The sequence below is a fragment of the Pelobates fuscus genome, chromosome 1 (assembly GCF_036172605.1).
Source record: "Pelobates fuscus isolate aPelFus1 chromosome 1, aPelFus1.pri, whole genome shotgun sequence".
NCBI lineage: Eukaryota > Metazoa > Chordata > Amphibia > Anura > Pelobatidae > Pelobates > Pelobates fuscus.
In genome coordinates this window covers 120699893-120727392 of record NC_086317.1, presented here as the reverse complement: position 1 = coordinate 120727392, position 27500 = coordinate 120699893, and the positions used below count along the sequence as shown (strand labels likewise).

Sequence of the window (27500 nt, the reverse complement as noted above, 5' to 3'; positions counted from 1 at the left end):
TATAAAAATAAATGTCCATGATTTTATGTTTTGTTTTTACATATATATATATATATATATATTTTATTTATTTATAAAATATTTTACCAGGAAAGATGCATTGAGATTTCTCTCGTTCTCAAGTATGTCCTGGGTGTGTGTGTGTGTGTATAATTTTTAATATTTTGCAAGACCTATTCTAAAGTACTGACTGTATCCACATTTGATATATTAGAACTTTTTTTTTTTTGCTTCTTTTTACTTTTTACAAGGTTACAAGCATACCAGTTTCTTGTATTGATTTTCCCTTTGTTTGTTTTACAGTATCCAGAAAAGGCCTTGTACACTCAGCTGTGTTTCTATCGATTCATCTTTGACTGGGATTATGCACTGGAGAAAGTTGTTTCTGAGCAAGAAAAAAGTAAGACTCTTGCCGTTCTGTAAATGTTATTGATAGGATATAACCATTCAAGACCATTTTATCTGCTGTATATTATGATGTCCTGAGGGACAAAAATAACAAAATAACTTTTGGCTGAAAATAATTCTACCAATTTGGTTGTTGTAGCGGAATAGGCACATACTAGGTAGAATTAATCCCTTTATTTGCTGTGCGTACCTCCCCCCACCCCACAGTGTCTCTTTTACATAGTTACATAGCTGAAAAGAGACTTGCGTCCATCAAGTTCAGCCTTCCTCACATATGTTTTTGCTGTTGATCCAAAAGAAGGCAAAAAACCTAGTCTGATAGGCTTCCAAAATTGCAACAAACTAGGAAGAAATTCCTTCTTGACCCCAAAAATAGCAGTCAGATGTCTCCTTGGATTAAGCAGCTATTACCCCATTAATTTGAAATTATATCCCTGTATGTTGTATTTTTGCAAGTATTTATCTAATTGCAGTTTAAACATCTGTATGGACAAAACCACCTCTTCAGGCAGAGAATATTGCTCTTACTGTAAAATAAACCTTTTCTTTGCCTTAGATGAAATCTCCTTTATTCCAGCCTAAATGTGACCTTGTGTCCTATGTATAGCCCTGTTTATGAATAGATTTTCAGATAAAGGTTTGTACTGGCCTTGAATATATTTGTATAATGTTATCATATCCCCTCTCAGGCACCGTTTTTCCAAACGAAACAGATTAAAAATGTTTTAACCTTTCTTCGTAAGTAAAATGCTCCATTCCCACCGTTTTGTGTGGTTTCTCTTTGGCTATTCGGGAGACTTCATACAAACGGAATACATTTGTCTCCCGAATGAGGACCCGCCCCATTAGAACGTTGACACCAGCTAATTAAGTGCGAAAACCGCAAGGGAAACTATTAATGAGTGCTTCCCCTGGGTGGCCACCATTTCGTATAACGAATACGGGGCAGAGAGACTGACGGCCATCTTGTGTCCCGAATGAGGGCAGTGGTACTTGTTCGTCGACTGCCTGGAACTTTTTTCGGCGTGGGGAGGTTTGTATTACAGAACAGGGAGAGCATTTGTATCTGGAACACTAGAGATTCACTTGTATGGTGTTAGCACAGGAACCTCACGAACGGAGACCGGCCAGGACACCTATTTCTCTGGAACCATTTTGGGCTAGCGCCTCGTGTCTGGCCGGTCAAAACTTTACTACGATGGCATTCCCGTTCTCCCGAACCGATTTGAGTGATTCTTGGATATGTTGGTCACTCAGATCGGGGCTATCGGGGAATGTGCTTTTATGTGGGGTTCCTAGGTATTTTTGGGGTACAGGATATTTTGTGGATTTTCTGTACCTGAGAAATAATTAAATTAGAGAAGGTTACTCAGGCAATTATCTCTCAGGCACAGAGGATCCTGGGATTGAAACCCTTGCATTTTTTGTATGTGAAACCATTGGGATGGGACTGGGCAAAAAAGTTGTGTATGTGACAAAGTTCAGATATACCCCCAGAGCTGTGTGTCGTCCAGTTCCTGGGGAGGAGGTAGGAGATTCTTGGATTATATTGCTTGTTCTTGACTGTTTTTTGGTATACTGGCGGAGCAGAGTCCCTGTTAGGACTAGGGCTCCGTTACAGTTTTTTTTTTGGGGAGGGGGGGGGTTAATTCTGTAGCTAAAATAAAATCATGTTAGTATGTTGTAAAGCATCTAGTGCAGGGCTAGGTAACCTTTGGTGCTCAAGATGTGGTGGACTAAATCTCCCCTGATACTTTGCCAGCATTATGGTTGCAAAAGAATTAATGAAAATATTGTCCACAACATCTGCCGAAGGGTGCCTACTCCTGATGTAGTATATGTAATCCTAGGAATAGTTTATTACACTTATTTCAGTAATTCAGACGTTGTCAGATTATTGTAGAGGTCCGGCAGACATATTTAGGAGCCAACTTAAAGGGTCGGCGTAAGCACCATAAACATTTTGCATTGCTCTTTAGAGCACCCTGAACGGACACTCATTTCAGAAAGTGCTTTATAGCAGTGATTTGTAAAAATCAATGACCACTGTGAGCCCGTTCAGATATCTTCTGACACCCAAATACTTAGTTCCAAGTTCTAATCCTTTTTGCCTACAGCATGTGCATGTCATATATACAGGGGATAGCCAAACAGCAGCAGACTGTATATTCGCTGTCAATGGCTCTGCCAGTTTCCAATGAGCTTCTTATCCCATACATGCCTGCAAGACAGGGAGACACTCCTAATTGCAATGTCTCATATCTCATCTTGGCGTGGAAAGGGTATGCTTGCTACTTAAGCTGTACACAATGGGTACAATTACAGGTAAGTCAATTTATTTTATTAATTTATTTAAACATTAACTTTTTCTATTTTTTTTATGAATTATGATGGGGGGGAGGGGTAGTTTTTACATAGACAATTACTTTGATAGGAACAAGGGGTAGATTTATCCACAAAGAACTACAGTGGTTTTCAAAACCATAATACACAGGTGCTGTGCATTATGCATTTTTATATCATGACATTAAAAAAAGGTTAGGGTTACTTTAAGCACCAATTGCCACTTCAGTGATTTGAAGTGGTCAGGGTGCTTTGTAGCCTTTATGTGCATCATTTTCTTGTAATTCCACCTCGGGCAGCATCATTAGGGAATTCATTAGCCAGTCTTGGACAAAAGTTCCAGGCTGGCTATTGTACATTCTGCACATATTACTATGCACGGCATTGCATTCATTGACTGAGAGTGGTCAGCTGACACTCTCAGCCAATAAATGGCTAAGCAGTATTTCTGCCCATCATCAGCCATAATAGGACTCTGTGTCTGACAGAGACCCGAGTAAGAGGCAATTCTTGCAAAAGAGGATACTGTTAGCATCATAACCCCTACAGCAGTCTGCAGTGGTTTTGATGCTTAGAGCAACCCTTTGACTAGTCTGGTAAATTGCAATGTTTATAATTTGCCTAAAATAATGGCTTTATTGACTCTCAGACTGACCGAAGAGGAAGTGTCTCTTGCAGCTATTTTCAAAGGTCTTTTTGTTTGGCGTCATCAAAAGCTGTTCATGCTTACTGAGTTTTAAGGCTCTCTCCCCCCCCCCCCCCTTTTCTTTCAAAACATGGGTGGTTGTAGGCATCAGGAATATAAACTTATAACAAGAACTACTCTCTAGCATTGAACAAAAAAAAAAAGATTCTTATTTCAAACTCATTTGAATAATGACAGACATATATACGACACCATCATTGTGTGACCCAGGGGTGGTCAGCAAGGCGACAACTTGCCACTGCTACCACAATAAAAGAACCTCAGGTTGATTATGTAGTCGGTATAGGTCCTCTCAATCGATTCCATATTAAACAGTTACTGCTACTGGTGCAGACTGTGCAGGTTATAATGGCAAGTAGCTTGAACTTAGTGTGATGTCTATACATCTATTTTATAAAGCAGAATAGTATTTATCACCCATTTATTTTGTGAGTTTAAAGACTTCTGATGGGTGGAAGAAAAAAATAAAATAAGACAGTCTGCCTATCATTTTTACAGGGGAACGGGGGCTTTCATTGAGAATAATCTGTGAGAGATTTGTCTTTTCAATCCTTTTAGTCTTCATTGTCTTCCTTGATGAGAAACGAAAGGGGTGGAACAGATTGTGGAATTAGGTTATTAACCTCTTATTTATATGGACATCTGATAACTTTAGTTAACTTTAGTTAAAATGGAGGGACCTCTCCAGGGGGCTACAAGCACAATGAAGTGCTTATGGTGCTTGGAGTCCTTTATATAATAATTGTAAAATATGTAATCTATTTAAGTGTATTTTGTTGTATACTTTTTGTGTTCGTTAACCTGTCCAAATCATATGTGTGTTCTTATAGTGGTCCTAAGTGGCACTGTTAGAGTAACAGTCTTGTCCATTTTTGTTTTCCTCATTTGTGGTTTCCACAACTCACAATGGTAATGCAAACCGTATAATGGGTTCATCATCATTCTTGTAAATATTTTATGTCAATAAAGTGCCAATATTTAACTCAGTGCTATACAGTGTGTACATTTATCTTAAGGGTAGAGTATGAAGACCTTAAAATGCAATAAGATAAACTATAAAAAAAAGCAAAACGTCCGGTCTGTAATGCATTTACAGTATATAGTGCAAGATGGCATTGAGCTTACAATCTCAAGGAGATATCAGAGAGTGAGGCTAAACATACCAGGGATGGCTTCAAATCTGCAAAATGTTACAGGAAGGATACACCGACAAACCAAAATTCCAACACAGTCAAAAGATATAAGACAAAGAAGAGATTGCTTTTTTTTTATTGTACATTATTCATAAAATTGACAAAAGTCAGAGCTACCACTGTCAATTTTTGTCAATTACCCCAGCAGTCACTAGTAATTGACAAAAATTGGAGAATCTTGCACAATCTTCCAAAGACTATAGTGTTGTACTCTCGTACATGTGTGAGAGTGCAGCACGCACGTGAGGTCCTGGCTGATGAAGCTCAGGAAATAAAGATGATCCAATGCATGTAGATGGCTGTGGCCAAGATGGACATGTTCAGGTAAGTAAAACTTGCCTTCCCTGAGACCGCACACCAAGCAGTGATGTCACTATCGGGGGTCTTTACAAAATATTCATAGACCCCAGAAGGTGACAGTCGCCTTAAAGGCTGCTAAGCTTTACAGACTGCCAGCAAGTGCTAACATGAGATTCTACAGCAATATGGTAAGGGTTACTGTCTACAAACTACCATGGAGTCCCCCATGGGGGGTTGTGGTTAGTAAGAATTAAAAGTAAATAACTAGTACAAACTGCCAGTGAGACCTCATGGGGCTATACATGTGTATTTTGCCTCCTCGTTCTACTATTGATATAAGACATTCCAGCTTGTAAAAAAACAGGATTTGTATTTTTAATCTTAAGATCAACAAATCTGCTGAGGAGGAAGGGATGCTTCAAATAGGTATATGTGATCCACAACGTCTTCCTATCTTAGTTATGAATCCTACTATGTGATTTTACTTGAGATAGCAGTTGGCCTGACAGTCTGTAAAACAGACTGAAAGATCAATAGCTTGAGATTTGCCTGTAGCTTTCAGGTAGTAAATTTAGCCTGGTTGACAAACCGTGAAACAGAGAATCAATCGCTGTGTACTACAAAACAAACATTTTTCTGTGTCAACCTATAATTCCCCATGTAATTATAAACCCACTAATTTTATTAAAGACACGGAGGCTCCTATTATGCATAACTCTTTCTTTAATTAGCTCAGCAGCAAAGATAGAGATGAATGAAAGAGATGAAAAAACTGTATAGTACACAAGCAACCAATCACATAACAGAGAAAGTGACTGTGGCGGAACTGACCTCGCCACTGTCCACTGGAGAGGCCTGGTTGCTCGCCTGTTCCCTTTAGACTATGGTCCTGCATTTTAAACTTTTATTTTACCTGTATGTGATCTGAGCACCATCCGGTAATAATGTGCGCTCAGATCTAAGCTATCTGGGGATAGGTAGAATGTGTATGTTCTATGTGATAAATATAACTGTATGTATTTTTATGTATTTTATGGTCCTTTGTCTGCCATGTGGCTAATGGAGTTTTGCCTCTGTCCTTGGAGATAATTGGATTACTTCCCAATTATCTCCAGGATAGAAGACTCTGTGGAACTGGTTTTGGGCAAAAAAGCCATGCTTCATTTGGTCAAATAGGACTTTTCCTTAACTTTTTAACCCCTGGATGGAATTGGCTGAATTTTGGTTATGTTTATATTTAAAGTATGCTGATTCTGAATATGTATGTGAATATGATGCATATTTTTAAAGTTACAGTGTATGTATAAAAAGTGTATTTTTCCTGCCTGTGATCAATTACATTAACCCATTGTGTTCAGTAATTATATCACAGGCAGAGGGGAGGGATGTATGTTTGTGCTGGGTGTGTTTTACGGTTCTCCTGTAAATGATTGGTTGTACTGTGTCCCACCCTGTGGCATGTCCCCTTGCATGGGGACTTGCATAAAAGCCAGTGTGTGGCCATTACAGGAGAGTTCCTGCTTAACCCTCAAAGTGAAGTGTCGTCTCATTATTGGGGGAGGATTTATTGTATGCTGTTCCAGTTTGACTGCTAGGAGTGTAAACCTATTCGCATGGTTTGTCCTATTCGGCTGTATACAGCATTCAAATGCTTGAGAGAATTTATATGTTTCTCCGGTTCGGTGGTTGTGGTGTCTGCTGCAGTGCTTGGAGTCCTCAGGAAGCAATAGGAGCATCCTTCAACGGAGGTACCCAGTCGGGGTGCCAGGTGATCCGTTACAGTGACTATAAAAGGCTTGTTTCTCCCAAGATCCCTCTTTCTTTGCTGCTCTTAGACCAGATAAGTACCCCCTTACTTATCTCTCCCCTCCTCCCTCTTCTCCTCAGGATGTGGGTGGCCCCCTGGTAGGTGGCCGGGTGTGTTCCCTTGTTGGGCACACTTGCGAGCCTCCGCTTGTTTCGGTGGCGGGTCCCTCGTGCATGCAGGACAGGCCGCGTGGGTATTGTACACGTGACCCTCCCCCCCTGCTGTTTTGCTGGCCGCAGAGTGCTCCTGTATCTACCTCGTGCAGCAGCCATTTTGGGCCGGATCTGTGCCGCGATTTCTACCTGGGTTCCTTCCGCCTTTTTTCTCTCCTGTGGGTTATTAAACACTCTCCTATCTAGCTTAATAATAAATATATATATATATATATATATATATATATATATATATTATTAAGCTAGATAGGAGAGTGTTTAATAACCCACATAACTTTTGCTGAAAGTCTAAGTTCTCAAATATATTTGATGCCCCTTTCCCAGCCACTCCCTGTCTTAATCTCCTCATACCATGCAGGCTAAGGGTGATGGGCCTGAGAGATGCTGTTTGGGGACAATTATTTTTTTCTCTCCAGAGGTTTTGGAGGGGCCGGGCATAGCAGGAGCCGTCCACCTGGCCGTGTTTTCCAGGGCTCCTTCCGAGCAACTCTAGGCTCCTTCTTCCCTACATGGGGATTCCACGAAACCAAGGTTCCGCCCTTCTTCCCATCCAGGGGGAGACCATGGAATGCTCGCTACCCTCGAAGTGCTACGTCGGGCAGACGCCCTTCTGGTGAGTACCCATTTTACCCCTTAATCTCAGGGGAGGGTGGTGGGCAGGTTGGCCCAGTTTTACAACGGGTGGGCTGCCTTGACAACGGACACTTGGGTTTTCCAAACTGTACGGGGTTACCGCCTAGAGTTTGTCCATGCCTGTACAGCATTATGACCCCAGGGAACTCTACCTTTCAAAAGAGCAGGAATCATTGATCCACAGTCCTCAGGATTTTCTCCAGGCGTCTGATTGGTAAAGCTTAACTTACAGGACGGGTATTTCACGGTTCCCATAGCCAGGGAACATGGAGACTTTCTCCACTTTCCCTGGTGAGGGGAACGTTGAAGGTTTAAGTGTTTACTGTTCGGTCTATCATCCGCTCCTTGATGTTTCACCAATGTCATGAAACCAGTGGTGTCGTTCCTCCGTATGAGGGGTGTTCGTCTGATTGTCTAGACGACATCTTGTTCATGTCCCAGTCAAGGGATCAGCTGCAGTTACATGGCAGCTGGACGACTGTGTTGCTCCAGAACTTGGGTTTCCTGATCAATTGGGAAAAGTCAGTATTGACCCCCGTGGTGAGGTTCTTGGGTTTCACGGTGGACTGTATCAGGCAGTTCCTGTCCCTCCCAGACTCCAAGATGAAGGACATAAAGAAAGAAGTCAGGCGGACCTCACGGCGGAGGATCTCTCGATGATCGGCCTGCTCGATGCTTCCATCCAAGCTTTTTTTCCAAGGCCACTTCACTATCCGGCCCTTCAACGTCTCAAGGGTTCTTGCCTCTGTTCGGGTCACTCTTGCAAGGATGAAATTGGATGACGAATCCAGGGACGGGCTGATCATGTGACTGGCTCTCATAGAAGCCTGGAACGGCAGGGCCATCTTCGGGTCGATCCCGGACGTGGTGATCAAATCCGTCGCAAAGTTACGCGGTTGGGGTGCGCGCTGTGGTGCCATTTCTACCGGAGGCAGGTGGTCTAAGTTCGAGAAAACATTGCACATCAACTGTCTGGAACTCTTAGCAGGGGCCTTCGCTATCTGCAGTCTTACCTCCAGTCGCGCAAACTACTGCGTTATACTCAAGATGGACAATGTGTCGGCGGTGCGTTACATCAACCACCTAGTGGCCACAAAGTCAGGGATGCTGGTGATTATGGTGGACTTCTGGCACTTTTGTCTCCACAACAACGTCTCGGTGACGGCGGAGCACATTCCAGGCCTGGGCAACTTGTGAGCCGATTGGAAGTAGCGATATTTAAGAGACTGCAGGGATTGGCACTTGCACACTTCAGCGTTTCAAGATTTAGAGCGGCTGTGGGGACCGTTCGAGGTGGATCTGTTTGCATCCTCACTCAACGCCCAGTTACTGAAGTTTTGCAGCTGGAGGCCGGATCCAGCGGCTATGGCAATGGACGTCTTCCTTCAGACTTGGCCGGATGCTCAGATGTATGCCTTGCCTCCGTTCAACCTGATTGCTTGCACTTTTTAGAAAATTGGCCCGTCACGATTGTACGATAGTGTTGATCCTCTGTGGAGATCGCAACCGTGGTTTCCTTGGTTACTGGAAATTGCGATAGTTTGCCCGCGTTTGATTCTGAACTTTCGGGACCTCCTTTTGGATCTGGATGGGAACTCGCATGGTTTAGTGGACAAGGATCTTCTACACCTGATGGCGTGGCTCCTTTCCGGGGACCTTGAATTCTCTCTGGCGTTCCGCAGACAACTCTCAATCTCCTCAATAACGCATGGGCGCCAGGTACTCGATCTGCCTATGGCGACTATGGTCTGGTTGGTGCGTGGGACGAGCACTGGATCCTGTATCTGTCCCTCTGCATATGAATTTGGAATTTCTCACTGGCATTTTTTAATCGGGGAAGACGTATCGCGCCCTCAATTTGTTCCGCTCAGCTATCTCGGCGGGACATCGTGGTATAGATGGTTCCCTGGTCGGGAGACACCCTTTCGTGTGTCGTCTGCTTAAAGGGATTCGTTACTAGACCGCCTAGAGCTAGGTTCTTTGCCTTTTGGAACGCCAATGTGGTCTTACAGTTCTTGACATCTTGGTATCTGAATCAGGATTTAACGCTTAAGCAACTCTCCGCTAAGTTGATGATGATGTGATGCATGATCTCCTGCTAGTGGGTGTCGGATGTCAGGGCACTTGATTGGGATGCCGTTACTTTTACCCCAGAGAGTATCTCCTTCAACATCTCCAGGAGGACGAAGTCTGCCCTGAAGTCTTCCTTTACCCTAGGTTATAGTGCATTCTGGCACTCTGCCCGGTGGAATGTCTGAAGACTGATCTGGATGTTACTCGACCTACCGTGATTTCTATTTCAGGCCGATTGATCACATTGCATCTCAAGTGGTGGCTCAGCTTTGAACTTGCATAATAGGAGCCTCCGTGTCTTTAATAAAATTCCCAGATTTTACTCTTAACATGACGTAAAGTCATGATTTTATTAAAGACACGGCGAGTTTTATTCCCACCCGCCCTCCTGGTTGTGGGTTTTGTTGCGAGTGTACGGAATTTGGAGAACTCGGTAAGTATTACGTTTTGGGATTTGTTTCTTCTTGTGTAAGTTTTTTTAATTCTGTGAAAAAAATTCTTGTTCTGGTTGTTTTCTTAAATGTATATCCTGTGATATTGGTTTTGATTGCGTCACAATGGTTTTACCAGTATTGTTTTGTGAACATTCCAGTTTGGAAATTACCATATGTTTTCTTTGTCACCATTTTAGCTTGAAGTATCGTTTTCAGCTCTGGTTTTTCCTGTTGGCTCCGTTGGATGAGTTTGGTTCCCGATTACTGGTCTTTGTTTTCCGCAAGAAAGAGGGGGATCTTGGGAGACACAAGCCTTTTATAGTCACTTCCTCTGTTATGTGATTGGTTGCTTGTGTTACTATACAGTTTTTTCTCAATTTGAGATATTTATATTCATCTCTATCTTTGCTGCTGAGAGAATTAAAGAAAGTTATGCATAATAATTGCCTCCGTGTCTTTAATGAAATCATGACTTTACGTCATGTTAATAGTAAAATCTGGGAATTAGATAGTTGCACAAGTATTAAAACGTGTCTTGTATGTAAAATTGATTTTATTCACACGTTGAGATCTAAATGTATATCAACCACTAAAATCTTGCATGCATATGTGACATGTAAACATATCCCGATTAAACAATTGGTTTGATATTCCTACATGTCCCTTGCATTCTAAGAGGCATATATGAATTACACTCTAATCTGATTACTTGAAGGAACACTCCACTGCCCAAATACAACATAAATAGAAATCACTGTTTAGCACATATACCCCAAATGAAAAAAAATCATGCATTTAATTATGCCTTTTTTCCATTGGAGTTTTACATAAAAACAGCTTGCAAAAACTGCAGATCTCGTTTGCTGCCTTTGCAAACCCTTCTCTTATTACAGTGCCTAGACTTTACGTGACTGTTAAATCACATACTTCCCAATGCAGCTCAATGAGAAGTCTTTGCAAGGCAGGTGCTATGGGCAATTGCTCCTTCAAGTTCAGTGCAAATAGGCTCACCAAACCAGGAAGTAAAAGGACCTGTTGTCTGCTTGAAATGCCAGGGGGGTGTAACCAGTGTAATTTAGAAAAGTGACAATAGAAATCTGCACTATTTCCAAAAGTGCTTTAGTGGTCTGGAGTGTCCATCTGACTCTGAATAGTCCCAACAGCAATAGTTCTTTACTTTTTAATATTTAGTGTACTGATTATTATTACATTTTGCTGCTGTAGGAAGTAAAGAAAATATAAGCATAATATGAGCCTCCTGTCTGGAATAAAAATCCATTTTAGAATAAGTTCTTGTACTTCTGCGACATGTGACTGCCTTAATAATCTACCATTCTGGAAACTTCAGGTCCACATGCACTTAGTTATAACGTTCCATGGCAATTTAAAAGGGTTTAATTGTATAGCACAAGACCTCCAGCCTTCTCACCTGCATGCTACGTGGAAACTTTTTAGAACCCCACATTTAGACTTCTTTCAAGTAAAGGATTCTGGGTAAGATCATGCAGGCTCTGACTGATAATCAGTGGGGAGATAAGCAAGAGTTGGATAAATACATGGCAACCTAGACGTAAAGGCTTTGTGCAAAAATGTTTCATGTTCCAAATGACCACCTTTTTAACAAACATGGAATTATACCTGTGGCACTTATATACATGTGTACAGTTTTTTAAATGAAGTAAATATACGTGTTAATGCAATTTTAATGGAGGTTCATTGTTAAGATGATTTGTGCCTGCCAAGATTCCAACTGTCAAATGCATATCAGAATGTTTTCCCTTTTTAAATAATTTAGCTCAGAATATAATTATGTAATTATTTTGACATAAAACATAACATAGTATCTCCACTTATCTTGAGACAGACATTTTATGAGTGATCAGTAAAGACATACAAATATGACTGAGTGACAGACAGTACTACTTGTATTATTTACACAATGCCAGTGCTGTGTTTTTGTTGTAATACTAGCAAGTTTAACCATTGCAAATAGGTCATGCTACAGTCTCACAAGTAACCTGTTATGCGATACTTATATTCTGTTAAATCTATACTGTATTTTATCATTTTTAAGCAACTGCCAGTGCTTTACAATGCCTCCACATCTATCATTTTAAAAAATGGGTTTATTACTCAAAATTCGCTGTATTAAAATTGTAGTTTTTTTCTCTAGTGCCGTTCTATTCCTAGCTCTCGTGAACCTAATTCCCCCTTTTCCTTATTGTAAATAGACAGTCTGTACTATTTTTTATTAAATCTGGATTCAGGTTCATAATTTGGAATCGACCAATATTGATTTTTTTATTTTTATTTTATTTTTTAGAGCCGATACCGATAATTTGTGAACTTTCAGGCCGATAGCCGATAACTTAACAATTATTCTGTACATTTACCATTTTGAAAAAACACTATTTCTAAAGATAAATGCACAAAATATACATGCCACATGTAGTGGATGCAGTGTATTTAGACAGGGTAGCTGTGTGTGTGTGTGTGTGTATGTAGTGGATGCAGTTTGTATTTGTGTAGTGGATGTAGTGTGTATGTAGTGGATGCAGTTTGTATTTGTGTAGTGTGTGTGTAGTGGATGCAGTGTGTAGTGGATGCAGTGTGTAGTGGATGCAGTGTGTGTAGTGGGTGCAGTGTGTAGTGTGTGTGTAGTGGATGCAGTGCATTGCTTCTTGCTGGGGGGGGGGGAGGGGTATAGCATTGCCTGGTGGTCTGGTGACATGGACTGTGCAGTGGGGGCCTGCAGAAAGCTCTTACTTACCTTCCCAGCAGCTCCTTTCAGCTCCACTGTCTAAATCTCGCGGCCTGCGTGCTATGCAGAGCGGTGCCTTGGTATAGCCGCGGGACTCGCGAGATTTACACAGGGGAGCTGAAGGGAACTGCTGGGAAGGTAGGGAAGAGCTTTCTGCTGGCCCTCCAGGACCACCGGGCGTATCATGGTATGTATTATCGGCAATATCTCTATAGGCAGATACAGATATTGCCGAAAATACAGAATATCGTCCGATAATCGGTCGATCCCTATTCATAATAGAGCATGACTGTGCATATTTATAGGATCACTTTAGGGTGATCCTATAAATATGCACAGTCGTGCTTTACTAGCCCCCCTATATAAGTTTAAAACTCTCCTTATATCCGGCGCGGCGCGGGTCCGCCGGCGTTGGCTCTGCCCCCTTTTTTTCCAAGCCAATGCTGTCCCATAGGGAAAGTATTGGATTGGCTAAAATCAGCACGGGGCCAAATGCTGTTTTTCTCCAATCAGGACCTCCTCATAGAGATGCATTGAATCAGTGCATCTCTATGAGGAAAATTCAGCTTCTCCATGCGGAGCGTGGGGACGCTGAACAGAAGGGCTGCTTACTGTGCAGGCCTGAGCCAGGAAGCCCCTCCAGTGCCATCTAAGAAGTGGCCACTTGGAGGTGTCCCTAGGGGCAATGTAAACACTGCCTTTTCTCTGAAAAGGCAGTGTTTACATGAAAATGCCGGAAGAGTGCTGTTATACTCACCAGAACAATTACATTAAGCTGTTGTTGTTCTGGTGACTATAGTGTCCCTTTAAGGTCACAGATAATGAAGTATCTTCCCTAATCTGGTACAAAGGTTTTGTTATGCAGGGAAGTATCAAAGCACTTGCTTTTAATTGTTTTGTTACGCAGTTTGTTTTTTTACCGCAGAATTTGAATACAGCCTAAATTCTGTGCATCTAAATAAAGTATAACTATGTATATACAGCCACGATCAGGTCCAGTAAGGGAGATCACAGATCTTCCTCCTCAGGTCATAGCAGGCTCCTATAGTTGGTGAGGGAAGCAGTCTGTACTTTTGCCTGGTACTCAAACTTTGCCCCAGGTTACCATGGCAACACTCCGATGCTGCACCCGGCAACGGGTGAAAACTGGAGCCTCTACAGTACCACTGAACCACTTGAGCATGTAGTGTTCCCGTGTCCTGGCCAAGGTAATAGTAAGGGAGGAATAACTGTAAACAAGGCTGAAAAAAATACAAAGCTGTTCCTCTTGCCCTCAGAGATTGTAAACCCTATCCCATCCCACTCCACAAAATCACACACTCACTGCATCCACTATACATACAATACATGCCAAATACACACACTCGCTACATTCCCCATTCTGTTCATCCATGTTGGGAAGTAGGTGTCACAGATACACATATTGTTGGGCTTCACTACAGATTTATGATTTATGAATTTTCCACCACTTTTTCTCTTTCACTTCTCCTTTTCTGTCACTGTAAATTTGATGGTCTTCTGGAATAGGCATTTCTGCAAAAACTGGCAGCTTTTGCTACAAAGGAAACGGTCACTTTTTAGATCACTTGAATAAATATGAGCAAAATAATGATGGGATTTAATAGACACTTTTCAGAACAGTTTGCTATATATCATCCAGTGTGTTTTCATTATTTGCTCATGATGATTTAAATTAAATATAAAGCTAGTTGAGTGTCTTGCAAGTATTTTTTTTCATTCCAAGCATGCATGTAGTCATTTTTTGTTATATGTATATTTGTAATAGCGGCTGAAAAAAAGCAATTCCAAAGGTCAGGTGTAATTGGTGTATAATAGGTTACCATTGGCTACCTGATATGTATGAGACGACTGCTTTCTTGCTCTCTAGATATGCAACTCCATTATATAAACAATCTGAAGAACATTTCGTTTTAGGTTTGTGTAAATAGATTTACATGCACACTCAGACCTAAGCATTCATCCTAATAAGAAATTTTAAAAATGTCTGAGACAATATGTAATACACAAATAGTGCAATGTGATGTTCAAACCACTTAATTTATAATACACATAAGTAAAAAATAAATGCATATGAATAAAATGCAAACACTACCTATCAAAGTGCACAATACCAATAGTGCTAATGCAATTAGGTGCAATAATACAACAAAGTGCTATAATTAACTGCAAAAACAGTGCAAAGTGCAACAATCCACTTACATCAGCATATATCCACATACAATAGATAAGGCAGGTAAATAACGTCAATTTAGTATCACATGTAAGAAAGAAAAAAAACACTAAGAAGAACTCAGACACAGGGCAGTACAGTCTGCTCTAACTATATTTGCTCCAGATAAAATACCAAGGACTGTGGTAAAGGTACTCAGACGTTATTCCACTGGCTGGTAAAACTCCCATGCAGCGTGGGCGTCTGTGTCTTAAGCAGGTCCAGAAGCACAATTAGGATTGGCTGCATTACAACCCCCCATGTAGATGGGGGAATCAATTCGGTAGTCTTATGTACTAATAAGTCCAACTGATACACAATGAAAAGGGGAATATCGCCCGCCTAAATTAAGCATTCATCATGCTTAATATCAAAGCTGTACATATACGTGGAGGAAAAGCCACTTTCATATACAATGCTTAACTGGGAAACCAATTAACTACCTGTACTTACAGCACATTGTTTAGTTAGAACATTAACAATATGTATATATTGCGTTTTTCCTCTCTCTCAACTCTTAGCAAGATTGGTCATCACAGGTGCCAGCCATGTAATAGGTTGCTTTATTATGCGGTGCCAAGACTTGCAAAATGCTTCCCAATATCGTTTGGCATCATTTCAAAGCAAGGATATCTCTATTATTTAATACATTGGTCAATTGTTTGCAGTGTTGGTTAGTTTGGCAATAGTTCACGTGTTCATAAAAGCTATATGTGATCATCATGTCTGTTGGATGATATGGGGAATGTTACAGTACATATCCGCTATATGAATAACAAGCTCTAAAAATCTCAGCATATTTTGGAGAAAGAATTTAGGAACATAAGTAATGAGCATGTTTTAGGGTAGTCTCTAGAGTAACTCACTTAGAGTTATAGAAATGGAGTTGAGTGTAAGGCCCCCCTCTGTCTTTCAATAGGATTTTCAGCTATGTAGCATAGAGCACATGCCTCTTTGGCACTTCCAGCATGTTGAGGAGATTGTGGGGTAGATGTGTACTATCGTAGGTGTAACCAGATGTCATTGGTACAGGACTTGTTCTTTGTATCATCATGTGAGATGTGCAAAATATTTTCTACGGTGAACTTTCTTTCTGAGTGGTTAAAATTGCCATGCTGTGACTGTGTTGGAATATTATAAATCCATCTATTGTTGCTTAAACTTTGCAATCTGTTAGTTCACTAGATTTTGGTGTTTTGTGAATAAACATTGTTATGAACAGCAATGGTCGAATTTGCTAAATTTGTGTTGTTTTTTTATAATGCATAGTACAAATATGAGGTGCACTGTGCCTTTATAAATCACACTTGACTTGACTGTGATCACACAAGAGTAGGGGGAACGCTCACAGTATAAAGGGTTAGTTGTTGTTATACCCACAGTAGTTTATATAAATAAAAGGAAAAAAGGGGTTGAGGACACATGGTTTATTCACTAAAGCTAGAATTCAAAGTTATGGTGAAAATAGCCGAACTGCAAAAATTCTCGCAATCAGCTATGATTTTTAGTTCAGCTGCTCTGGCCTTAAAATTTAATTTCACGTTGAATTCTCACTTTAATAAATAAACCTGAAAGTGTATATCACCAAGTGAGTTGGAAAAATGGAAGCACAATAGACTCACAAGCAGTGAACTGTGGCAAACACCTTTTGTACAAAGGACTTCATTGCCCCTCCTCTTGGAACCATTGTGGCAAAGTTAGACTGGCCTGGATGCCACAGCCTTTATGTTGAGGAAAAAAAACTCGAAATTGGCTTGCTGCTTACTCTAGAAAATAGTGTGGGCAAAACTGTCTGTCATTTGCCTACAAAACAGTGTTATAGTACTATTGTATCATATTAGTCTTCACATTGAACTTTAATAGTTGAGGCAAAATTATAAAACAAGTGCAATGGTGGGTTACTTCGGTCACAAACAGCCATTTGTTTGTATTTGACCTGGACCACAAGCTTGCAGCCCTCCTCTTACGTACCTTTGTTTATCGTACTAAACTGTTTGTGCTACCTAGAAGTAAGAGACATCTCCATGCTTTTCTCTTAACAAAACACTTTCTGAATAAATAACATGTGACTTTATTTTTCCCCTCTTATTTGACAGTACGGTTTCAAAATGTTTTGTCTCCGTGCTCTTATGATTATGCCCCTTTATATTTTAATATTCTGTTATTACTAAGTCTGCAAATTGGATTTAAGCGAACTTCTTCTTTCCTTTCTTCTTTTATTCTACAAAACCTAATTTTCTTGCTAAGGTCGTAGAGAAAATGGTTTTGCCGCAAATATATACCAAGGAAGAGAGAAGTCATCAAATGCAGTAAATAAGAGTTTCCATTTCTAGGATTCGTCCCCTTTTATTTTCCCCTAAGCAAATTCACTCAGGTAGCTCTTCAGCCATACTATATCTAAAGGAGATTCTCCAAGGTGAAGATTGACAGCTTTAATTTATTTGATGTGGGCAATCACAGTCCATGTTAAATTCAAAACTGTTTGGCCAATCAAGGTTTCATTTCCGAATAGAGGGAGTAACAAGCCTGTTGCACACTATAATAAAGAAATCGGTTGATTGAAAACGGTTTGTAGATTTTGGAAATGATAGGGCATGTAATTGGTACGAAGTAAAAGAACAAGGATTCATAAATAATGGGAGATAGAGCATATTTATTCTCCTGATAATGCTAACTCAATTTACTAATGTATGCACCAGAATTTCATGTGTTTTTTTTTTACCCTTAATGTCATGAACTGTTATGTACCACCGCATGTTCACATGGACCACAGAGCCTTAAAGCGGCACTGTAGTGCCGAACTTACCTTTCCTCAATCGATTCCTCTTCTCTCCCTCTGTCAGGATCTGTTCTTCATTTCTTCCTGCCTGCTCTAGTTTTCTTTAAAACATAAGACAAAGTAGGGACTACTTTGTCTTATGGAGGTTTCCTATGCTTTGACCAGCGGAGGAGCAAAGTGTGCTTCGTTTCCGTTGATCAAAGCAATTTTCCCACAATTCTCACCTTTAATCCGTGATCCTGTCAGTATTCCCGAATGTCCTTTCACTTAGACAGAATGCCAGCAAAACTACCGAATTTCATCCTAACAGAATGAGAACAGTTTCTCCATTTGTGTTAAGACGCAATTTGGGACTTTGTTCGGATCGGAATTTCAGACGAATCAATGAAACTCCGGTTCGTGCCGCGGCTGCATCTTGCGTCCGCTTAGTAGATAGCTCCCTAATTCCCATGGTATCATGGTCTTTCAGGCAAATTTACTAATACTAAGTAAAGATTACTTGATATTAGTAAATTCTGCTCCTACTCGCTATACCTCAAGTAGGGGCATGTCTAGTTAACAGCGAGCAGCCTATGGCTGCTAGAAAAAAAAACAACTCTAGTGTCCCCCCTCTCGAGCCCCCACCCCTGAGCAGCGGGTCGGGCCATAGGCTGCTCACTGTTTACTAGACATGCCCCTACTTGCGGTATAGCGAGTAGGGGCAGAATTTACGAATACTAAGTAATCTTTATTACTGGTAGAAAATTGCTTTGATCACCGGAAACAAAGCACTCTTTGCTCCTCCGCTGGTAAAAGCTGGTTAAGCATAGGAAACTTCCATAAGACAAAGTAGTACCTACTTTCTCATGTTTTAAAGAAAAGTAGAGCAGACAGGAAGAAATGAAGAACAGATCCTGACAGAGGGAGAGAAAAGGAATCAATTAAAGAAAGGGAAGTTTGGCATGACAGTGCCGCTTTAAAAGAATACTGTAACTGGGTGGGTTGGGGGATTAAATAATGCAGTAAAGTGACACAAAATAATGGTTTTACTGTTCTATATTTGCATAGTTTTCCTGTCCAGAGCGCACGCAAACACGAGTTAGCGTATTATCATCTCTTCTCCCCTGATATAGATGAAGTGGATATCAATTCAATCGATTGATAATCTTGTGTATATGCCCCCGGGCAAATTAAAGAAATAATGCGTGCATGCTCCTGAAGTAATTCACACCAGACACAGGTTTCAGGTTAATGAAAAAATTGAGGAATGTTTATTCAGGGGGGGGGTGGCATGCCCCTTATAAAGCAAAATTACATCATATGCTTTGTCAGAGATAACATGAAATAATACATCAATAATTGGTTAGGTGTTAAGTGGCTGATTTATTGCTCTTCCTACCGGGTGTGATGTCACTGGTATCTTGCAGGTCTCCCCCAGATTCCAGCGCCATCTTGTTAGTGAGGGTGTTAGTCGATGTCAAAGGGAAACTCCCTGGCCCTAGCGGCCATTTTAAGTAAATCACATATAAACTGAATAATACTGATTGAAGTTATACTAAGTAAATAGACGTTTTAGTAACATGAATTAGGTTAATATTTTATGTCCACAACAATAGATATCTGTTCATCGAACTTTTTTAGTTGATTACCATGGACCAAAAGGAAAACTGGCAGGGAGATCAGTAGTGTATGATCTAGTGATAAAGATTTATCAGCATATAAAACAAGGCCTTTTCATTTAACCCCTTAAGGACCAAACTTCTGGAATAAAAGGGGATCATGACATGTAACACATGTCATGTGTCCTTAAGGGGTTAAGCAAGAGGTGAGAAATCGCAGTCTTTCTTCAACCTCAGATAAAGATTGAGAAATATCAATTAACTGGCAAGATGGTTATGCTTAACAACTTGGAGGTCTGTGCCTACTAGGCCTTACAGTAGTATATTGTGAGGGGTAAAACTTGGGAGATTGGAGATAAATAGCTCCTTTCTGTTTGGAAAAACGGTACTAATGCACAAAAAAGCTGACTGCTGTCTTTATTAAGTCCTTGATAGCAATAGTTGCCGATAAAACAGTCTCCCCTTGTTTTAGCTATAGCCTGACCAATAAATCAATAATGTCGGTGGCTAAGGTCTGGTTACCAAAAAGCTAACAAAAAAACCCCCATAAAGGTACCTTGGCAGCAAAAAAATCAAAAAAATCATAGGATCAGGAGTTACAATACTTGCTAAATACAGTGTAGCAATGATCAAAGAGTGATCAACTAAAAGTAATTCCTTCCTTCCTAATCCTACTTGGGAGGTATAGATTGGAGACCGGTTCCCATAATATTATTGTAGCGACTTGTAACCCACTCTCCTGGTATCTTATCTAACCGAGAGCCTGTACAACAGTCCCTAATAACCTCCCAACACCTTCGAGGGTGTTCTAATCTGTTACTAACTCTAAAGTAGAGCAAAATGCTGCCTAATGTGCCATCACAATCGCTGTAAGGGCAACACTGTGGAAGTGAAAGTAATTACATTAACCAGTGAGGGTCTAAATACCCATAGTGTGCAAAACAAGTGGTGAGGTGAGAAAAATAAATAATAAGGCTAACGTTAGCCTTATTATTTATTTTTCTCACCTCACCACTTGTTTTGCACACTATGGGTATTTAGACCCTCACTGGTTAATGTAATTACTTTCACTTCCACAGTGTTGCCCTTACAGCGATTGTGATGGCACATTAGGCAGCATTTTGCTCTACTTTAGAGTTAGTAACAGATTAGAACACCCTCGAAGGTGTTGGGAGGTTATTAGGGACTGTTGTACAGGCTCTCGGTTAGATAAGATACCAGGAGAGTGGGTTACAAGTCGCTACAATAATATTATGGGAACCGGTCTCCAATCTATACCTCCCAAGTAGGATTAGGAAGGAAGGAATTACTTTTAGTTGATCACTCTTTGATCATTGCTACACTGTATTTAGCAAGTATTGTAACTCCTGATCCTATGATTTTTTTGATTTTTTTGCTGCCAAGGTACCTTTATGGGGGTTTTTTTGTTAGCTTTTTGGTAACCAGACCTTAGCCACCGACATTATTGATTTATTGGTCAGGCTATAGCTAAAACAAGGGGAGACTGTTTTATCGGCAACTATTGCTATCAAGGACTTAATAAAGACAGCAGTCAGCTTTTTTGTGCATTAGTACCGTTTTTCCAAACAGAAAGGAGCTATTTATCTCCAATCTCCCAAGTTTTACCCCTCACAATATACTACTGTAAGGCCTAGTAGGCACAGACCTCCAAGTTGTTAAGCATAACCATCTTGCCAGTTAATTGATATTTCTCAATCTTTATATTTAACCGGGTACATGCCCTTTGGTGGCACTGGCAACACCCACTGACCATTACCTCTTGCCTGTCAACACCCCAAATCCTCTTCCGTATGGTGTACTGCAGAGGACTGGGGATTACCAGGCAAACTACCTATGTTTCAATTTTTCTTCAACCTCAGATAACCACATTGTGTACAACAAAACAGTCATGAGCATCATCTAAATTTTTCTAAAGATGGCCGCCTTCTTACTCCTTGACGTGGATAAAGTCAGCTCCTTATGAGAATGGAGATGGTTACAAGACTGTATTACATGAATTTCAACATCGGAGTATAAAAGAGCAGTAAAAATGGTTGACCACTTAAAGGCCGACTAAGCTTCTGAGGCTTTCTATTCCAGTCTATAAATTTAAACAATTTCCTGAGCACTAAGTAACGGAAACGTTTGTGTATAACCAGAAATAATGATTTGCCTATTGCCTTTGTCCATTGTATACCACCTAATTTAATAGACATCAGTGTGAAAATGTGTGCAGAATCTACCCTGGTATTTTTCTTTGATCTGTGACTGTAGAAGAACCTATTGAATGAGCAAAAATATTGTTGTATCTGGAGTAATTCGTTTCAAGTGTAGATGGAAGCCTGGACTTGCGTAGATTACATTTAACTCTGTTTAAAATGGCCTGTTTTTTTCTCTTTTGTGTTGCATGCAATAGTTACAATAAACACAAGAATTCCAAATCTCAAAGGATTGCCTTGACAGATGCTTGATAACAGCCTATTTCACTGCATAGTTTTGACAGTTTTGTGTGTTGCCATACGTAATATAAACTAAAACATCACTGTCATTTTGTGTCTCCTTTGCTCATAGTTCCTATTTTACTGTGGGGTAGTTTCACCCTTCACATTGCCTGCATAATAAAGCAAGATGGGCATGTACGCATTCAAAGTGGCGAGAACGAAGTTTATTTGCATTGAGATTAACATGTTTATAAGTTTAGTGGGAAAAAATGCTACTTGACAGCAGAAAGCATCTTTAAACGTTTTGTTTTTATATGTATTTGGCAGTGGGCTGTTTAGGTTTCACTTAACCTCTGACATCTTATCAACGTGTGTATGTGCATTTAAGGCTAATGGTAGATCATTGTCAGATTTGTGTATTAAAGTGTGCTATATAATGCATGATGCATTACTTGCTAAAAATGCTCTATGATGTGTTAATACACTGCACGATTAGCTCATACTATGCTATAGGTAAGGATGACAGATCTATCCAAATAAATGCATTTTCCTTTCACACTTCATTTCCAAATGCATCCTCAATTGTGGTGCAGAATGGCAAATATAGATTTCTCTGGCAAATAGAATGTTTCCATTATGCAGCATATCATTGCTTTTTGGTGCCACCATTTTAGTATATCTACGATGTCACATTAAGTAAATAATATTTTTTTAATCATGTTTTCACGGAGTATAAAAAGGCAATACTTGAAGTAGTTCTCTTGTTTTGGGAAATACTTGATCACTCAGTCAAATATATTATTTTTTTTGTAAATATCCTTTTTATTGGAAATTTTCTTCATATTATACACCATGGTACTCACAGGTCCCAAAATCATGCAAAGTGGAAAAACATATATATATTTTTCAATTTATTATTTTTATAATGGCAAATTTACAAGGCTAAATAATGTAGATGAACATAGCAAATTAAACTAAAGGTCCAGTAGTAATCTTTCCCTAATATGTGAGGCCCGTCTTTTCTGACCTGATTTGTCGTTCTCTCTGCTTCATCTCCCCTGAAAAGCAGGAGAATCCCATATCTATATCACATTCCCAACAAGCTTTCAAACTATAGTATTGCATCTGTTGTGTCTTCACGCAGGACCTCTTAGTATCACATAAGCGTCCTAGGAATATGCAGGTCCCCTCCATACTTCTAGAATATTGGGCGTATTGACTACAACCAAGGTCACCAAGCAGAATATAGCATTACTCATTGTTCTGATTTAAATATCTCAATATCTAACCAAAATGGGAGAGGGATAGGGTGGAGGGGAGATGATCGCCTGGCCGTATACCTTTCTGACATTGTTCTTCAAGCTGCAGCTGAGGGAGGACAGAAGTTTGAAGTCCTCTTTCGAGGTTATTAGCCACAATCCAAAATATTTAAACGGTTTACTCACCAATGTTCATATTTAGTCCAATTAATCTATATGCCATTGAAAGCAGGTCTATTTGTCATGGGGTTTCCTTCGTTCTTGCATCTCATTAATTTGCTTCTCCCTTTTGAGCAAAGTAAATTGGTTTTGAATGCCTTAGGGTGTGTGTGTGTGGGTGTGTGTGTAAGGGTGCAAGTTCAGGACAGAGAAGGTGCGTAAATGAATATTGTGCCTTAGTATCTTAGTAATCGACTATAATGAGGTAAAATAGATTGTAAATATTCGGTTATTGCGCATAGCTTCATTCACCGTTGTTCCCATTGTTTTGGTTAGTGTTTTAAAGCAGGTGATTTAGAAAGAAGAAAAAATATTTGTCCCACTGCTAGTAACTAGTAAATTAACTTACACATCGGCTTGTGCAATATTGGATAGCCGTGATAGGCTGAAAACTCTTAGAGAGCATCAGTTCTGCACTCTAAGCCTTTTTTATTGCCCCCGGTTGGCTGCTTAGATGTTTTGATACAAGCTGGGAGAACATTGCCCATGTAGTTGGAAACATAACTATTACAAAGAGCTTCTTTCAAATAAATAGTTTTGATGAAAAGCTGTTTTGACTTGCAATAAATGGGTTAAATTAAAATGCCTCTCTTTCCTGCTCTGGTTGAATTGGGCGGATGCTCGTGGCATTTTGTTTTGGAAAACGACTATTCTCCTGAGTTTCATGTGTCTTTAAAAAAAAAAAAAAAAAAAACTGTCAGAGTTTAATATTATATATAAGGGTTATTTTACCAACAAGTCACATTTACTGCAGCAGAGCAGAGCGTCCAGTGTCATCATTTGGCATGTTGCAGACAAATTCCAATTACTTTCCTCCTTCAAGCCTTTGTTAAACACTACCAGCGAGCTGACAGTAAAATTATAAATACAGGTGTTGTCACACTACACTATAATCAGGATTTTAATTTGAATTTTCATTTGTGCAGACCCTTTTCTCACCCCCATGTGGAAAGGGGAATAGAATTAGTTTTATTGACAGTAGGGGAAAAAAAGAGACTTTCTGAAAGCAGTCTAAATCATTACCTGTATTTAGAAAGAAAAGGAAACTGAAGCTGTCCGTGCAAAATAAGTTTTATTATCATATATTTACTCATTACATTTACTGGTAAATAAAACGTAGCCAACGCGTTTGACAAGTGATTGGCATTATGGAAAAGGTTTTCACTGCACCAGAACAATAGTGGAATGTAAATATGTATTTTGCTTTTGTTTAGTAGTTCTATACCTAGTGCAAGCCTGCTGATAAATTCATCTTAAGTGCAGATTGTTTACTTGTCGATTCTCAGTGCTAAACTTTGTTTTTTAATGTTTTGTTAAAAAAAAAGTGCATCTATATTTTAAAAAAAAAAAGCCTTTTTGTTCTAGGTTTTTTTATTTGTTTATGGCTTACAAATTAATATTTTGTAAGTCAATAAGCAATGCTTTTTCATTTATTTGTAGGTTTGCGTTTTTTTTTGTTTATCGATGCATGTTTGGGGAAGGCTTGCCCCTTTATTCAGGCACACACCCTCCTTTATTATTTATTTTTTTCCCTCTCCCTCAAAGCATTTAGTGTCGTATCTGCCAGATTTTAGTGATGAGCAGAGAATTGCTTTTAAAGTGGGCATTATGCCAGTTCAGCAGTACAATGGAAAACCAATCTTCCACCATTCTACTTTTGATGCTGTTATTGTAGCGTTTTAGATAACTGCTGCCACAAAAAAAAAGATGTGCTCAATTGCTACCAGTTAGTAAAGTTAAATCCAGAGTAGCATTAAAATTACTCTGAAAACTGTTTGTCAGAGGTCATATGCTATCTCAAGCTACAACGCATGGGATAAATGTTTTTATTCCGGGGTGGGGGGTGGGGGGGGCTCTCTATATTTTTATTTTTTTATTCTCACTTGTGTTCTCTGAAGCTAGCATTCTCTTACTTGTAAGCTTCTGTCACTATTTTTCAGTATATATCTTGGTATATATATTTCAGTAACTGCTGTCAGACATTATATTTTTCTATTATTACAATAATTATCCATAATCTTGCTGCTTTATTTTGAAATCACATATATTGTAATTGTGAGTTCTCTAATACGTGTGGTCTTAAACACTGAACATTTTGCTGTTTTAGGAAATCCAGAATCCACCGATGAAGTTAGTTTTTGTAGGGGGGGGGGGGGGGTTCTTTTTTTCCCATAATGGGCTTTCTAGTAGAGCATAACCTGGAGACACACCCTGGGCATTATGCCAGTTCAGCAGTACAATGGAAAACCAATCTTCCACCATTCTACTTTTGATGCTGTTATTGTAGCGTTTTAGATAACTGCTGCCACAAAAAAAAGATGTGCTCAATTGCTACCAGTTAGTAAAGTTAAATCCAGAGTAGCATTAAAATTACTCTGAAAACTGTTTGTCAGAGGTCATATGCTATCTCAAGCTACAACGCATGGGATAAATGTTTTTATTCCGGGGTGGGGGGTGTGGGGGGGGCTCTCTATATTTTTATTTTTTTATTCTCACTTGTGTTCTCTGAAGCTAGCATTCTCTTACTTGTAAGCTTCTGTCACTATTTTTCAGTATATATCTTGGTATATATATTTCAGTAACTGCTGTCAGACATTATATTTTTCTATTATTACAATAATTATCCATAATCTTGCTGCTTTATTTTGAAATCACATATATTGTAATTGTGAGTTCTCTAATACGTGTGGTCTTAAACACTGAACATTTTTCTGTTTTAGGAAATCCAGAATCCACCGATGAAGTTAGTTTTTGTAGGGGGGGGGGGGGGGTTCTTTTTTTCCCATAATGGGCTTTCTAGTAGAGCATAACCTGGAGACATAGAAAAGTAAAGAATTTGCTGACTGCTTCTTAAGGGGGGGGGGAGCATTCACAATTGCTCAGAGACCTCGCATAATGAATAGGAAAATCAAGAATTTTTGTGTAGCTTACAGTACATGTTCAATGATAACAATCAGCGTTCCAGAAGCAGAGATTTAAAAAAGTAACCGAATGTAATGCTCATATGAGGAGTCAAAACACAGAAGGAAGATCTTTAGAATTATTCAAAACATTAGACATGAGTTGCAACTAAAAGCCGGAAATCTAGTTACTAAGTACTGTGCCCCTCAAAGCTCCACAACCACTACAGATTTGCAATGGTTATGATGTAGTCTGTCCACACACACACACATTTCTATCAAACCACTTTTGAATAGTTTTACTGCACTTTTGCTGCAGCTGAGGTAATTTTAAAAATGTTACTTATGCGTTACCTGTAAAAGCGATCCAATCTTGGACACGCATGGAAGCCTGAATGTGCTTGAGGCAATTTAGCAATTTACACTTGAGTATATAGGACACCTATGAAGCTTAATTATGTGGCATATCTATTGTTTGTGAATACCCTACCTTGTCTATGAATATTTATTTAATCATGCCAAAATTTACACTATTTATATGTTCTCCAAAATTCATCATGTAATGAACTTTCATTGATTAGGCACGCAATTTGCCTTTTATTGGGTTTTTAAAAAACTTTAACAACACTAGGGTGATGAGAGTGTTCTCTGTTTAAGTTTAAGACCATTGTCAGAATTTGAAACATGTAGAATGTGAAAAAGAGGAAAGAAATGTGCATGTTTCTCTGGCTGTAAATCCCAGCTGACATCATAAGTGTTAAGACTCTTCTATGTGAACAGTTGCGGTTTGTCCATGCAGTGTGTCTGATAAGCAGCAAACATGTCAAACAATTGAGTGTGCGATTTGGCACTTTCTTCATCTTTCAGACCAGATCCACAACAATGAAATTATGCGATTGTGTGTGCATCCCTTGGTGAATTGAAATGACTGTAATAGGGCGGTCTCCCAGTTTTGCTTAGCTTATGTTAGGACAAGTGGCACATATTGGCAACCGTGTATTAATATTGTGGCGGGTGTAGGTATCACTAATACTATGTTGAACACAAACAATTTATGGACCACTTCTAAAATATCCTAAAAATTTGCAGCAGTTTGAGACTGAGGTCTACTGATTGACCAGAAAGATATTTTATTAATGCTTGTTTTTGAAAAAGTGCATGCTTGCATATTAAAGAGGACAACAGATATATGCATGCTGTAAAATATATGCACACAACCAACTGCAATTGTATAACACTCCCC

At 39.6% G+C, this 27500-nt stretch overlaps 1 protein-coding gene across 1 annotated transcript in view; it reads left to right on the top strand.

Annotated features, from left to right (window-relative positions):
• The window catches only part of POLA1 (DNA polymerase alpha 1, catalytic subunit), a 281414-nt gene that overhangs the window by 235537 nt on the left and 18377 nt on the right, over positions 1 to 27500 (top strand). Inside the window, exon 36 of the mRNA XM_063450182.1 lies at positions 304 to 400. Coding sequence (XP_063306252.1) covers positions 304 to 400 — 97 coding nt within the window. The remainder of the gene's footprint in view (positions 1 to 303; positions 401 to 27500) is intronic.